This window comes from Protopterus annectens, chromosome 8.part0 (assembly GCF_019279795.1).
Source record: "Protopterus annectens isolate FY-2018-M chromosome 8.part0, PAN1.0, whole genome shotgun sequence".
NCBI lineage: Eukaryota > Metazoa > Chordata > Ceratodontiformes > Protopteridae > Protopterus > Protopterus annectens.
Window position 1 is genome coordinate 1967076987 of NC_056741.1, and position 15161 is coordinate 1967092147.

A 15161-nucleotide genomic window follows, 5' to 3' on the forward strand; every position below is an offset into this window, starting at 1 on the left:
GTAATGCTCATTGACACAAACAGTCAAGAAAGATGGAATGCATATGGCAAACTAAACAAATGGTAATCAAGTAAATCACTGAAAATTTCATATTTGGGTATTAAGTCAAAGTCAGGAAGTGAAAATATAAAGTGCATTTTGGCATATACAGCAGATCAAAGCATCACAACAGACTAATGAGCTAGAAAATTGATTTGCAGGCTACAGTAACCACTTGCCTATGATCACTTGCACTAAATGATAACACGTTTGTTAACTAATTATAATAGCTGAGCAGCCTGTAGATACGTAGCTATGCTGGCAGTAAAACAAAAGAACGTGTATGGAGCGTAATATACACACACACACACCAATAAGCAAAAGGGTAAGGCACAAACATATTATTGGGAGTCAGATTACAAAACCTGACAGGGTAGTGCACCTAACAGGAGGAAGCAAGCAGCTCCCAGGCTTCTGTTTTTTGCATTGATTTTAAGGTATTTTTCTGCTGGCTACCTGCTCCCCAAACTAAGCCAGTCGGAGGCAGCAGACGGCTGTACTTTTCCTTGTCTGTCCATGATGGAGAAAATGTAAGCATGCTCATTAGAGATAGATTAATAGTTCAACTCTTCTTTCAGCAGTGAAATTAGAACTTTACTTCTGCAGTGCTGTTCATGAGTAAAAAAAAAAAGAAAACAAGCTCACAAGCCCTGTTTACTTATTTATTTGAAGAGTTGACTTTCCTGTTTGGTATGAGCATTGTGTTTGAAAAAAAATATACCCAATATACAAATCAGAATATGTGTTTCCATCTGAATAATTGCATACCCTGCTCAACTCTCCCCTCATCTGAACTTAACATTACTGAAGTCTGAAACTGGCTTGCTATCTGAAGCAGTTGCTTAAACTGGTTAAAATCTGCACACTGTGATCTGTTTGTTGTGAACAAATGTAGACAAAGTTCTGGATTGCAAAAAGCAGGGCTTATTATGAGTTGCAGGTTTAGTTACATCATTGATATCTTCTTGGTGGCACATTATAATTAAACTGGGATTGCACAACATTTCAAACTCTAGTAGCAGCTGATTATATCAGATATAAAGTGCATTGTTTGCAGTTGCAACAAATTAATTTGTGGATATACTTTACTTTTATCAGGGAGAAATCCTCATTTTGAACTCTGTAGCAGTTTATTACATCAGATGCAAAGAAACTGTGTGTAGCTGTTGAAATTTAATCTGAGGGAGTTTTTATTGCCACCACTGTGAGTGCACATATCGCACTTATGTCCTGAATACCATTCCAGAGTCCACATTTCAGAAACTGCATAAGCAGAAAGTGTAGTTCAGGGGAGGGCCGCAGAAACTGAGTAAAGACAATGTAAAAATATCTTATTAATGGTAAATGGCATGATGACATGACATAAGAAAGAACAGGACTTAAATAATCATAGCATTTAACAGGGGGTTATGCATTAAAAAATCAGTTTTAAAAGGTTGCATAAAGTAGGCCATTCCATATGTTGAGAGCACCCCTTGAATGTGCAAAAGTTCCTATTCATGGAAAGAATGGTGAAAGGCTGGACCAGCCTCCCCAAGCTACAATAAGCTTTAAACATTCCTGTAAACTGGAACACACAGGTACAGACCCATGGACTCCAGTTAAACTAAAAAGGCTTATGGCATAGAAACCAGTTGTAGAACCAGTTTGGTATAGGTGGAATTGTCATCCTTGGGTATCAGACAAATTAAGGTAATTAGTCTTTAGAGAATACATAGTCAGGAATTGAACCTTTAGGAGCAAAAGAAAAGGGTGACAGTACTTTGTCAGTCAGCAATGACACACTTACCTAAAAAAAAAAATGAAGAAATGATGAGCGATTGAGTTTGAGACCGTGTCCATTTCTAACCGTCACTCACGACTAGGCTTTTTTTTTTTTTTTTTTTTTTTAAGTAGCTGGCTGCGAGTGCTAGTCAAGGACTCGCCCGGGAATCCACTCCAGAATCTTTCCTGTCCAAACTTGCAAGCAAGCAAAGCACCCAACCAAAAGAAAATCAGATATTCAGATAGATTAGGATATATTAGCAAGGCTAGGCAGCAGTCAGTGGCACTAGTGTACCCACGAGTACGTACGGTAGCTAGAGCAAAAGGCAAAAGTACCTGTCTCGTCCTACACTGCCTGATAATACTGATTGTTTCTAGCTCTCTTTTTCAGAAAGAGAGCAAGAACCAATCAGTAGTCACTCTGCCATTCACGTCACGTATGTGACTGCAGACGTGGCAGTCTGCCCCCCTTCCACTTTACTGTGTGGTTTACCGCACAGACTTTTGGGCATCACACACTGATGCAGAACTCCCCATAGTCCGGACTGCCTTTACAGCAGTCACAGACAGTCCAGTAGGCAGCGGGAAAAAACAAAAAACCCGGAACTTGCCGAGCAACGAGCATGCGCAGTTCGAGTTCAGAGACTTTGCTAGTCAGTCGGACTCTTTTTTTTTTTTTTTTTTTTACAGTAAGCCAGCCAATTTTCTTAATTTAAAAAATATTTTATTTTAGAAGTTGTGCTTTTGCTTTTCTTTTTTCGTCACACAGCTGGGGGAGCTACAGTCCCTTGCTATGAGCCGCCACTTCTTAATGGTCTAAACTACACGAAAAATTTCACCAACTTTCTACATATTTAGACAAAAAATATCAAAGAACAGAGGTGAAGCCCTTAGCTGCACAGATCTGGGTCAATTCATGAAGGTGGCAAATGAGATCCGGACTAAATAGGGGGCAGATACATTAATGGAGGAAAATTTCTTAAGGGGCTCGAGGCTGTAGCACTAATTTTGCCAGATTGTTTTTGAACAGCGTCTCTGAGGACCCAAATGCTGCATCAGAAAGACTGAATGAACAGGATCAGATTTTAAAGTCCCCAATAAAATTAAATGAATTCTTGTCATCATATGACACAATGCTGTCTTCTGCTGTTAAAACTGGAGATACTTGTACATCATGACTCAGGGATGGCATTACCTCAGATTAAATGACAAAAATGACCTCAAAAGTTGCAAAAAATATTTATCTCAAACATTACTAGGGTCATAAGTTAATACTAAGCTAACTACCCTTGAGGCCACTTTAACCCTAGTCAATTACCCCATGTGAGAATCAAACCCTGCCCCTTGTGTTTGGAAGGCAAACACTTTACCCATTAGGCCAACCATCCACTACCATAAATAGGTTCATAGACTTAAGCCTAAACAATTAACCCATGTGAGAAACCCTGCACTTTGTGTATATGGCAAATATCTAAACCATTATACCAACTTCATCTTGGTTAGATCAGTACTAGGCTAACTGCCCTTGTGGGCCATTTTAAGCTTAGCCAATTACCCCATGTGAAAATCAAACCTCCACCTTACGTCTGTAAGGTAAACACCTTAACAATTATGCCAACCTCCCAACATGAGGATGAGTGACCTTTTGTTTTGTGACAATATGCAGTCCAACCTCAAACTCTTTTACAACAGAAAATTTACATTATGTCCGCATAGTCTTTTTAAGCAATGTAGCTGCCTGAACTTTATTTTTTATTTTATGTATTGTATTTGCAGTAAGTCAGTAAGAGCAAGGTAACTCATTTTTAACGTAAGAACGCAATCATTAAAGGCAGGGACCCCCAGTTAAATTGAGAAAGGGCAGCATCTAAGATACAAGAAGTTTTAATTCTTTAAGATGCTTTTACTCATAGGCACTCTGCACAATGTGCAGCAGTGCAGATACTGTACAAGCATTCCCAGCAAAAACACACATTTATACTCTGTCTATATACAAACTGAGCACTCAGTGTCAGAAAAACACTCCAATCCATAATTAAACACAGCAAATCCAAGTGGTAATCATTTTGTTTGTAGTCAATCATGATGCATAGTGGTACTGCATTTCAGAAAGTATAGCATTTATACAGTGCAGCAGCAGCAGCTTTCACAGAATATCCCTGGTAGCCATCTAGCAAAGTATGGAAAAGCCCACTAATTTATACACACATTCCATCAACAGCTACCTGGATGGGCATGGATAACCTGCTAAAAGTTCAGTGACTTTTATTTACTTATATCTGGTAATCAAGGCAGAGCACTGATCCAACATGGACCTTTTTCAGATTCAGCCTATGAGCACTGTCTGACTTAGTCAGAATCACTGAGTAGTTAAACTGAAGTTGTGGGAATCAAATCCTGGGCAATAGGAAGCAGCTCATAACAGCTTACAACCTCAATCTAGTGATTTAACTGTCAGATGCAGTGTCCATCTATGAGTTCTGAGGGCAATGTCCAGAGAAAGACAGTGTCTTGCCTCGATCAATGATACTAGAATTCAAGTCCCACATTACCTTTGTAGAAGTCCCCTGACTACTGTCTTAAATTTAAATAAAACAGACAAACATAACATTTGAACCTAAACGCACACCATCTCACATACTGGCAAGTCACAAATGACTTACTGCTAAAATGCAGACTTGGGGAGTGTACAGTATATTATTTTGGTACATTAAGGGACTCGGTATTTATAAATGACCAAGCTGATTTCAAACAGCATTAATGGGAGGTACAATGTGTTATGCGGTTCATAATGTGGATGCTAGAGTTAAAAGATTATTTTTGCCTTTTTGGGTGAAATTCTGAGGACATTAAAATGACTTTTTATAGAACTGAGAAAGGTCTTTGCTTTTCCTTATCACTTTCCGCCACCTGCTCTCACCAGTTTAATTAGAAGATTACTACCGCTCAGTTAGTGCATGATTTAGAGATCACAGAATTATAGGCACAAAAGTAAAAAAGAAAATATTCTGAAAGTTAGTCTGCAAGAATTAACATAAGGACACAGACTACCACTCAAACACGGCAACAAACTTTACCTTTACGGTACAACAAACATACCTGATAAACATGAGAAATGAGATGCTCTCTGTTGCCACAATCCAACTGGCAGAGAGGACACAGGCAAGATCCTGACAAATCTTCAGCATCATCATTTACCTACAAGTAAAAAGAAATCAGCATGATGCAAGACAATAATTTTAAAACAATGGAAAAATAAGCAGATCATATGCACTTCCAGGAGTCTCAGAAAGTTACAGCTACAGTAGGGTTACATTTTCAAAGAATGCATCTTGGATTTATTCTGTAAACTATAAATAATTCTGGACCATGCTCACATTCTAAGACCACATCAAACTTCAGAGATGCACAAAAAGGCAAGCATAATGCACTGATCATAACTACTAGTGTTATACGATTTTACAATTTGACAACTTCTGTTCAGTACCAAGCAATGCGACTGGTAAAGGAAAAAATGGTTTCCAAGAGTCACATTAACCTCAGAAATACATATGTCACTTAACTTTAAGTTGCTTGACTAGTATTTTCTTCTTTTAGATAACTACCATTTGCAAATTCAGTAAAAACCAAAAAGAAAAAAACACTCCAACAGCAACCCAGTAGTATACAAGTATAAACTCAAATAATTATTTTTCTTTTAAGTAGTATAACATACTGCTGTGAACTTGCACAAGCCTTTGGTTATTGAAATTTGCAAATGTTCAAATAACATCCACCACCACTGTTACGAGGAAACAGACAACTTTTATTAAAAATAAACATTTTAAAAAACGGTAAGCGCTTTCACAACGTTCTGTTGCTTCTTCAGACCATCTAAAAGAACACATCGAACACATATATATCAACAGACTGGTGTTGCCTATCATAGCAAAAACTATCTACTAATATATATATATATATATATATATATATATAAAATATAATAAATAATTACTTTTTTTAGATCACACCATTGTTATAATGAATGACCATTCCTGTGGTTATTTGCTTTTGACCCTGGCTAGTTGACACTAAAATGTCTATAATTCTGATTGGCATTTGGGCATGTATGTCACCATTTATTGGTTGGATTTTGAGCAATGATTTTCAGACATCGTATTTATTTGCTGAATCACAATATAGGTTTTTGTATAATGCCAAAGTGGGATTGCAATTATTTATAGAAGGCATACTTAACCCCAATATGAACTGTTGGCAAGGCGGTTTTCGTTGCAAACCCAGATAAGTTTTTAATGTCTTTATAATGTGAAACCACCTTGCTGATTATACGCTCTAAATCCTGGTTAGTTAACTGTAGAATGTTTTTAATTTTGACTGCTGTTTTGGGCACTTGTGTTGTATTAGACTGGATGGATTTCAGCCAATGAATTTTAGACATTGCAATGATGTACCCAATTGCAATACAGGCGTTTTCAGACATTAATTGGCTAGTTGATTTTCCTGTGAGCCTATGATAGGATATTTTTACTAGGCTTACATTTGGTTGGTTAGATGGTGTGGTAGTAATATTAGATATTCACAGTTAATATTTTGATAGTCTTTTGATGGTCATTGGATGTTTTACTTGTTTTAAGTATTTAAGATTGTGTTTTCGATGTGTTCTTTTAGATTGTTTGAAGAAGCAAAAGCAGCAACAGTACGTTGTGAAAGCGCTTATCGTTTTTTTAAACTGTTTATTTTTAATAAAAGTCGTCCATTTCCTCATAACAATGGTGGTGGATGTTATTTGAACATTTGCAAATTTCAATAACCAAAGGCTTGTGTAAGTTTACAGCAGTATGTTATACTACTTAAAGAAAATAATTCACTATTTCAATGTTAATTCTTCACACTACTGGTACACGAGTACCATTCAATTTTTTTTCAACACAGAGGCATGAACATTGCTACTGCTAATTACCTGCTTCTGTAACATAATTTTAAAACTTTCTCATTTTGTACCCCCATGGTAAATATGAAAATTGTCCACTGGGATCAGTATGCTCTTCTCCAGTTAACAAAAATAAATAAAAAAAAGAAATCCTGAATGGGTTGGAACTTATCTTCCCCCACCTCAAGACCAGGAAGAGTGGACTTTCTGAACATGGTGGAGAGATCATAACCAGTTGAATTAAGGGCTTGACTAACCTAAGCTTCTGAACATTAAATATATGCAGTTTGCTGTTCTTTATATTATTTACACCCCTTGTCTCTCCAATATCAATCGGGGGTGGGGGGAATCTGTCAGAAAGAAGGGAAAAACTTGCAAGGCGAAGTTACACCAACAAGATGAAAGCATGAGAAAAAAAACAAATGAAGACTCTGGATGGTGGTAAAATACATTGCTCATAGCAGAGACAGGAAAGTACAATAGCAAACTTAGGACAAAATCAACTAAATGCATATAGTTTTAAAAGTAAGGGCCACACTTGTGGATTATATTACTACAAATAACTAGAAGCATACCAATGCCATTGTTGGTTTACAGCCTTCTGAAAAGGATGTTAAACAAAGGATGTTTGGTAATGAAACTAAGACAGGAACAACCACTGGAGTCTACTTGAGCTGGAGGACAGGTCAAGAAGGGACAATATTAGTTTTACAGGAATACCACAGAAAATGGAAGCTGCACTAAGTTGATGAGAAGGTGCCAAGTGGAGTGGACAGCAATACCGTTGAAATCTATACAAAGTGAGCACAAAGTCTCCATCCCAGGGAGTGTAGCTAGAAACACATTTTACTGTAATTAGTTTACTGGTTCTTGCTGGTGGCAGAAGAAGGTTTCCAGGCTAGTTGTTTTGTATTGAAATTTAAATACTTAAGTCCACTTAAACATTATTCTAAAACTCAACACCAAGCAGTTATAGTTACCCCTGCCCGCAGAGTCATTCCTGCCCGTATCATGGACCAGCACTTCCCCACAGCTTCTCTAACCAGCCTGACTGAGATGGGTATCTAGAGACATTATAAGAAATTGTTTTATGCTGTTTGATGATCAACTATTAGTCAAACAGCATACCACAGTGTATAAGAAATGTGCATATACAATACTCCTGAAGGCAAAAATCTCACACACAGTAAAATTCAGACACCAAAATCATCAACAGTACAAAGCATAACACAACTCTTCAAGGCCATCACAACACATATAATCCATCATATGCTGAGCTTCTAAAGATTAACTTGCTTAAACCTCAAAGAACTCCAAAACACAACACATGCACAAAGCAAACTCAACATAATAAGCTTACTTCTTCACTTAGCACATTGAGTCCTAAACTCACAGATGCTGAACCCGTAAGGCAGACATTGACTCAACCAACCATTATTATTACAGTTGACTCTATTGTAAGACATTCAGATGCGTCTTTTACCAGGCTGAGTAAGGAAAGAGTGATTACATAGAGACAGGCATAATGGAGCGCTCAGACTGTATGTCCAAGGCAGGCATGAGCCTAGCATTGAGCAGCATTCTACTTTCTCCAAGGATGATGCTGTGATATGCGCAAAAAATAATTGACTTAAATAATTGGCTTACTTTTTGGTGGCATTCAAAGGTGGTACAGTATTTGTCAGCCTCTGAGTATATGATCAGACCACGCTGCCTTAACAGGGATGGCCTGCATCTGTCCCCTCTAAGGTTTTGATTACTGGAAAAGACATTATCCACCCCATACGTCTTTTTAGGCAATGCCAACCTGATAAACCTACCAACATAATGAAACAAGCAAAGGAAAATATGAAGGTGTTACTGATAAATGCTAAGAACCTGAACATGAAGCTCCACTCCCTACAAGACCCTCTCACTCTGGAAGACACTGATGTCTGTGTAGAGATGCAGACAGGGTATAAAATAGCAGACAGCACTCTGACTGTGAAGGCTATAACATCTTTCACATGTTTAGACCAGCTACTGTGCAGGAAGGGGAGAAAGGTGGAGGTGTATCAGTCTACATCTAAAACAGCCCTGTATCAAGACTGGTAAAGCAGCATGATGCACTAGAGCTTTTTCATGTCCAAATAACCATCAGAAAGGTCCTGTACCAGATATTAGCTATCTCTGTGACAAAAGAAACCCACAATGTCTACCTACAGGAATTAGAATCACTCAGTATTAAATCCAAGTCCACTTTCCTAGGTGATTTAAACCACCCAACCACAGACTGGAAAACCTATACCACCACTAACACATAAGTAGAGATTCCTGGACTTTGTCAACACAAATGCCCTGGATCAATTTGTCAGAATACCCACTGGGGGAATAACATCTAGGATCTTGTCCTTACTGACATGGGAGCATCTTGCACAATCTCTTGTGCATCTTCACTACTTGTTATGTCTGACCATAAAGTTGTTTCCTTCAAAATAAAACTGAAACCAGAGATGCATTCCACCTAAGGTACCTTTAAACTTTTCTTAAGACAAACCACCCACTCCTAAGTAATACATTGGCAAGCTTCAAATCACCACCAAATTCAGTTAACGCAACTGAATATGAAGAAATGTACACCACCACACTATACCAGTATGTAAACAGGTGCACAGATGCAGCCATACCCCGCAGGAACAAGTGCAAGGTAAAACCGAGAAACAAACCCACAAGGTGGAACCATAACAATCAACAAGCTTTATAATAAAAGGAAAATAATTTTGTCCAGAAGTAGGAACAGCAATTCCCAGAATGTCAGAGTCCTTCTCACTGAAAAAGACAAAATGCAGGAGCTTAATAAAATCCACCAAAGTCAAGTTTGAGGTAATATAGCTATCCAAGCCCAAGACAATCATGAGGCAATTTTTAGTTGTCTATAATCTGAAAAGCACAATGCAGCAATGCACTGGGTTGACTGTGAGTGATGTCACCTACATTGTTACTGAAGATACAGTGAACCTACTGTCCCAATAAAATTAGCTACAACTTTACACTTTTCTCTCTTCAGTCCTTCCCTCAAAACATACCTCAAACTGCTTTCTTCAGCTATCACACAAGAAAAATTGCTATCAAAAGCTAAAAACACTACATTGATGGGTCCTGATAATATTCATAGATGCATAAATACCATGAAGCACAATTTAGCCACACCCCTAACAAAACTGTTCAATCTCAGCTTCCATAAAGGTTTTGTACCAAGCAAATGGAAAACAGCTAGAGTCATTCCCCTGCATAAGACAAGCCCTTCCACAGACCCAGGCAACTACAGATATGCAAGTCTGACCCCCTCATATGCAAAGCCATGAAAGACCTATCATGGAATTAATCAATCAGAACATAGGGAAACTCCAAACACAAGACCGCACTCTATTTGTATTTGTCAAGGGCAGGTCATGCTTACTCAACCTGGTGGAGTTTTTTGAAAAGGTCAACAAAGTAATTGAAGGAAAATGGTACACACAGCATAATCTGACCTGGGCAAAACTTCTGACACAACTTCTATCTCAGGGAACTACCACATTGATGAGACACTCCTAAGAGTTGATCCAGTTGTTCAGGACTTGGGAAGTTATGTGGACAGTGACCTAACTTTTGAACGACATCTGTCTACTATGTTAAGAAGGTCCTTCTGTAATGCACAGCTTATAAACAAAGGGATGTCATCACCCTCCTTTACTCAGTCATCATAAGGCCAGTCACTGACTATAATGCCCCCTTTGGCATGTATCTGTCCAGACACATGCAACAACTGGAATGCCCATAGAGCTACTTTACTAGAATAATACAAGCCCTAAACAACATGTCCTACATGGACCAATTCAAAGCCCTGTCACTATACTCACTATCCTACAGGCTGCTAAGAGGTGACCAGTATCTGGTATACAAGGCATCCTCCAACCCATTACTGATGGAATTACTGTACATCAGCAAGTCAAATGGCTTAGGAAATACTTTGTGTAGGGATCTAAACCTCTTATGTAACATAAACAGAATGGTTTAGAGGTACAGGTATATTGTGCAGGGGACACCACTGCTGTGGAACAGACTTCCTCTCCACATAAAACACAGTTCAGCCCTCTCCATTTTCAAGCGCAAATTAGATATATGGAAGAGAAGCCAAAAATTTACCCCAGGACTGCACCCTGTACTAGTAAAGTACAGAGGCCGCTCCTAAATGCTTTATCCCATGTGGAAGTCCCACCAAATCATCTATGGTATGACATCCCAGTTATTCTCATTAGGGGCAATACATAATTACTGACCATAGGATGGGCAAGGCCAATCGCTAACCAAATGGGAAAGGTTATTTCAAGCACAAAAAGGGAAACTGGCTAGGCTTAAAATGTCCCAAAAGGGCAGCTAGCCTAACCTAGGGAACACAGGTAGATCAATTTTAGTCAAGTTTGCCCAAGAGGAGACTATCCTGTCCATTTTATGGAAAAAGATACCATCTGCAAGGTTGGTGATAGTAGGGTGTTTGCTAACAATGACTACTCCTCTCAGATATGTGCACAAAAGAATGCTTTCACCCAATGATGAAAAAAACAAAGCGATGACGTTAAGTTTTAAACTGTGCTACCTACCCTTATTCATTATTTTCCATTCACTGGGTCCAAAACTGACCAGAACCCCAAATAATCCTTGGAGGAACTGAATAGTAGGTAAAAGGAGCAGGGAAATGGTAACTTGGGGAGAAGACTCCAAGACTGCTATAGAAGTTCAATGTAAAAACAGTCAAGAGGCAGTGGTGGAGACAATCCCTCCAAAGCCTTTCATTCTCTTAAATTAAGATGCTTGATAAGACTAAAGAAATGGAGTATGCAAAGAAATTAAAGAAATGGTGGCATCTAACAGTGGATTAATGAGTCAAAAAATACCACTTTAGCTAACCTGACAGTAAGACTGTGGATCTGTGTGCTGTATTGTCTATACAGATATGAAAGGTTTGGCTAAATAGGCTTTAGATAGTTTTAGAAAGTTAAAAGAAGACTGTTTTCAGGGACAATGACTCAGACATGTGGTTATTTTTTTCTGTTTTGAAGCACAGTCATAGATCAAGCTGTCAATGTGGCCAGAGAGACTTGGGTGATATGAACAATGTCTGTCTAATATGGATAATGCAAAGAAAATTCTATAAATTTTCCAAATATTATGACTGCAACATTTAGAATCACAAGTAGCCAGAACAGTAGTGTATGGTAATATAGTAATAGTTTGTGATAATACACCCCTAAGAGTTGACCCAGTGGTCAAAGAACTGGGTATGCACATAGACAGCAGTTGTACCTTCAACCACCAAGTGGCCACAGTGGTGAGGAAATCCTTTTATGTTGAGCAACTTATAAGTAAAGGCATGGCATCTAGGTCCAAAAAGGTCATTATCCCCCTGTATGATTTGTTTGATAAGGGCAGAGTAGAGTACAATGCTCCCTTTGGTATGTACCTGAGCAGGCATATGCAGCAACTAGAGCAAGCTCAGAGGTTCCTTGCAAAAAGGATAGAAGGTATAATAAACCTGCCTTATGCAGAGTGCCTTAAAGTCCTTTCCCTCTACTTATTCTCCTATAGACTGCTAAGGGGTGATCTACGCCTGACTTACAAGGCATCCACAAACCCCACCCTTATGAATCTCCTACATACGCAAGTCAAAGAGTACCAGAAATACAAGGTCTAGAGACCTGAATTTTGTCTGTGACAAACAGAACATACTGGAGAGACAGATATGTGCCCCAGAGACTGCCCCTCCTATGGAACAGGCTTCCATCCATGTGAAGCGGAGTTCATCTATTAATCAGTTTAAGCACAACCTAGATGGGGAACAAGAAATTCACATCAGGCCTGGCACCCATGTCCTTTATAGAGAGAGGTAGCATATAAATTCCTGGTCCTCAATGTCCTATTTGGATACAGGACATTATTATTCCTTAGGGAAAACTTGACTATGCTTAGAAAGGCCCCCCGGGTCGTTAGCCTAGTAACAATCTACAAATCTATGAGAGTTAAAGTAACGTAGGTCTAAAGGTGAAGATCTAGCAAGGCTAAACTTAAATGAACAAATCTGACCGTCCGGGACGTATGTCCACTCTTTAAGGCTGAGGTATTCCAGAAGTTTCTAGAAAAGGTTACTGGCTGTGATGAGGTGTCTCCCCATGCAGGCACTGCAAACTACACTCAGTCCACCCAAATGAGTTGCAGAATTTTAGGTGAAGTCTATCTTGACCTCGCCAAGGCTTTTGACACCATCCCCCATTCTGGAATTATAGCTAAACTCACTTAACTAGGTATAAATCCCTACCTCACAAGATGGGTTGCCAACTGGCTCACTGACAGAACCAACACTGTAAAAGTTGCAGACTCCAAATCTGACCTCAAACCAGTGACAAGTGGAGTACAACAGGGTTCAGTCCTGGGACCTCTCCTGTTTGGTATCTACTTCTCTGAAGTACAGGCTAACACAGAAGGCCTCTGGCTAACAAAGTTCGCAGATGACTGCAAACTAGGAGCCATAGTCAAGTCCCCAAATGATGTGGACATCCTACAGAAGGGCCTCGCTGAGACAGATGCCTGGTGTCAGAGCCATGGCCTAAAGCTCAATGCCGAAAAGTGCAGTGTCATCCCCTTTGGTAAAAACTCTGTACCCATGAACTACCACATAGGCAACAATCTACTTAACATTGAATGTGTGATAAGAGACCTTGGGACCCAGGTGGACAGTAGTCTCTCCTTTGATAGTCACATCACCACAGTAGTCAGGAAGTCCTTCTACGTGGCATACCTCATCATAAAAGGGTTCTCATCCAGGAAAAAAAAGAGGTCATTGTTTCCCACTACTCGACACTCATTAGACCCATTATAGAGTACAACGCCCCTTTTGGAATGTACCTCACATGACATCTGCAGTAGCTGGAAAGGCAACAGAAGTACCTCACAAAGAGAATTACTGGCCTCAAACAAATGCCCTACACTGACCGTCTCAAAAAACTCCAGCTGTAGACCGTAGCTTATCGCCTACGCCAAGGTGATCTCTGCTTAACATATAAAGCTATGTCTAACACAGAGCTGTTGGACATGCTGCACCTAAAGAAATACCAATCCCTCCGAGCTACAAGTTCTAGGGACCTAAACCTTGTCACCACAATAAACAGGACATGCTGGAGTGACAGATTCCTGTCCCAGAGACTTCCCATACTCTGGAACAGGCTACCCATCTATGTTAAGCAAAGTTCTTCATTAGCACTCTTCAAGAAAAATTTTGATGAGTGGATGGGAAATAGGAAATACACCCCGGGGATCACTCTTGTGTGTCTGCTTGACAGTGGCACAGGAAAATAGCTTTCTTGATTGGCGTAAGCCAAGGAATCTTGTTGGCTAGGCTTACGTAGGCCCTTGGGCCGATAGCCTAATACCTACCTATGAACTTACGTTGGAGATTCACTCCAATCATGGCAATAAAGACTGGTTAAATAATGGCTAAACAACCATTCTCAAGAATGGCCAAGAGTCGGGAACAAGGGAAGGAAGCGCTGAATCTTACTAGGATGAGACTAAAATGTGCTCTGAAACCTGATGTAGATGGGAAAGCCCTTCCGGCACTGCTGATTCATTTTTGAAATGGACCCCAAAGATCACGTTCAAATAAGGTAAACCAACTTTTCTAAATATTAGTCCATACAAGTCGGAAAGTTTTCCCAGAGTCAATGGCTTAAGTAAAAATGGCAGGGGGAGGGCATAATAAGTTTAGCGACTTGTATAAATTAAAGGACAGTGCAACGCTTTGTTAAAGGAAATGATTGGGATTTGGGTTGTTCTGGCCACATTAGGGAACAACTCCAGCAAGTCAACAAATTACTAAATACAGATTAAGAGTTCTAATAGATAACTTACAAAATGAATATATGATGGTGTATATAGTTGATTTTTACGAGATTGTTTATTTTCATTTTCCATACATTTTAGTTTTCTAACAGAGATAAGCAAAGAGGGCAAACTTATATATTGGAATGTTACTACAAGAACTTAAAACCTTACCAGTTCTTATTGTGCATTTAAGATTGGGGCTGTTGAATGAGAGCAAAGTAAAAAGTAATAGGTAAGGGAAAATACAACAAATTAAAAAATAGCCAGAGGTTTAATGGTTTAAATCTGGAACTTTAATGGGAAAGTCAATATGTATAAAGCAGACAGAGTACGAGTTACATCAGGAACACACATGCTGCAGTGGTGATGATGTAGGAGACTCACCTAAGTAAAAAAGAACAGGAAAGATTTAAAGAGAGAATTAAGATGGAAGGATTTTTTGCTCTTATGAAGGCTGAAAGGAATAGAAGAGTCCAGGTACTGATAAAACAAGGAAAAGGTTTTAGAGTAAATGAAAAGGCCAAGGACAAAC

General features: G+C 39.1%; 1 protein-coding gene across 6 annotated transcripts in view; it reads right to left on the reverse strand.

The window, feature by feature from the left end:
- The window catches only part of ZNF821 (zinc finger protein 821), a 748458-nt gene that overhangs the window by 148547 nt on the left and 584750 nt on the right, over window positions 1-15161 (reverse strand). For all 6 annotated transcript variants that reach the window (XM_044081495.1, XM_044081494.1, XM_044081493.1 and 3 more), the window contains one exon: window positions 4903-5001. In XM_044081495.1, the coding sequence (XP_043937430.1) occupies window positions 4903-5001 (99 nt within the window). The remainder of the gene's footprint in view (window positions 1-4902; window positions 5002-15161) is intronic.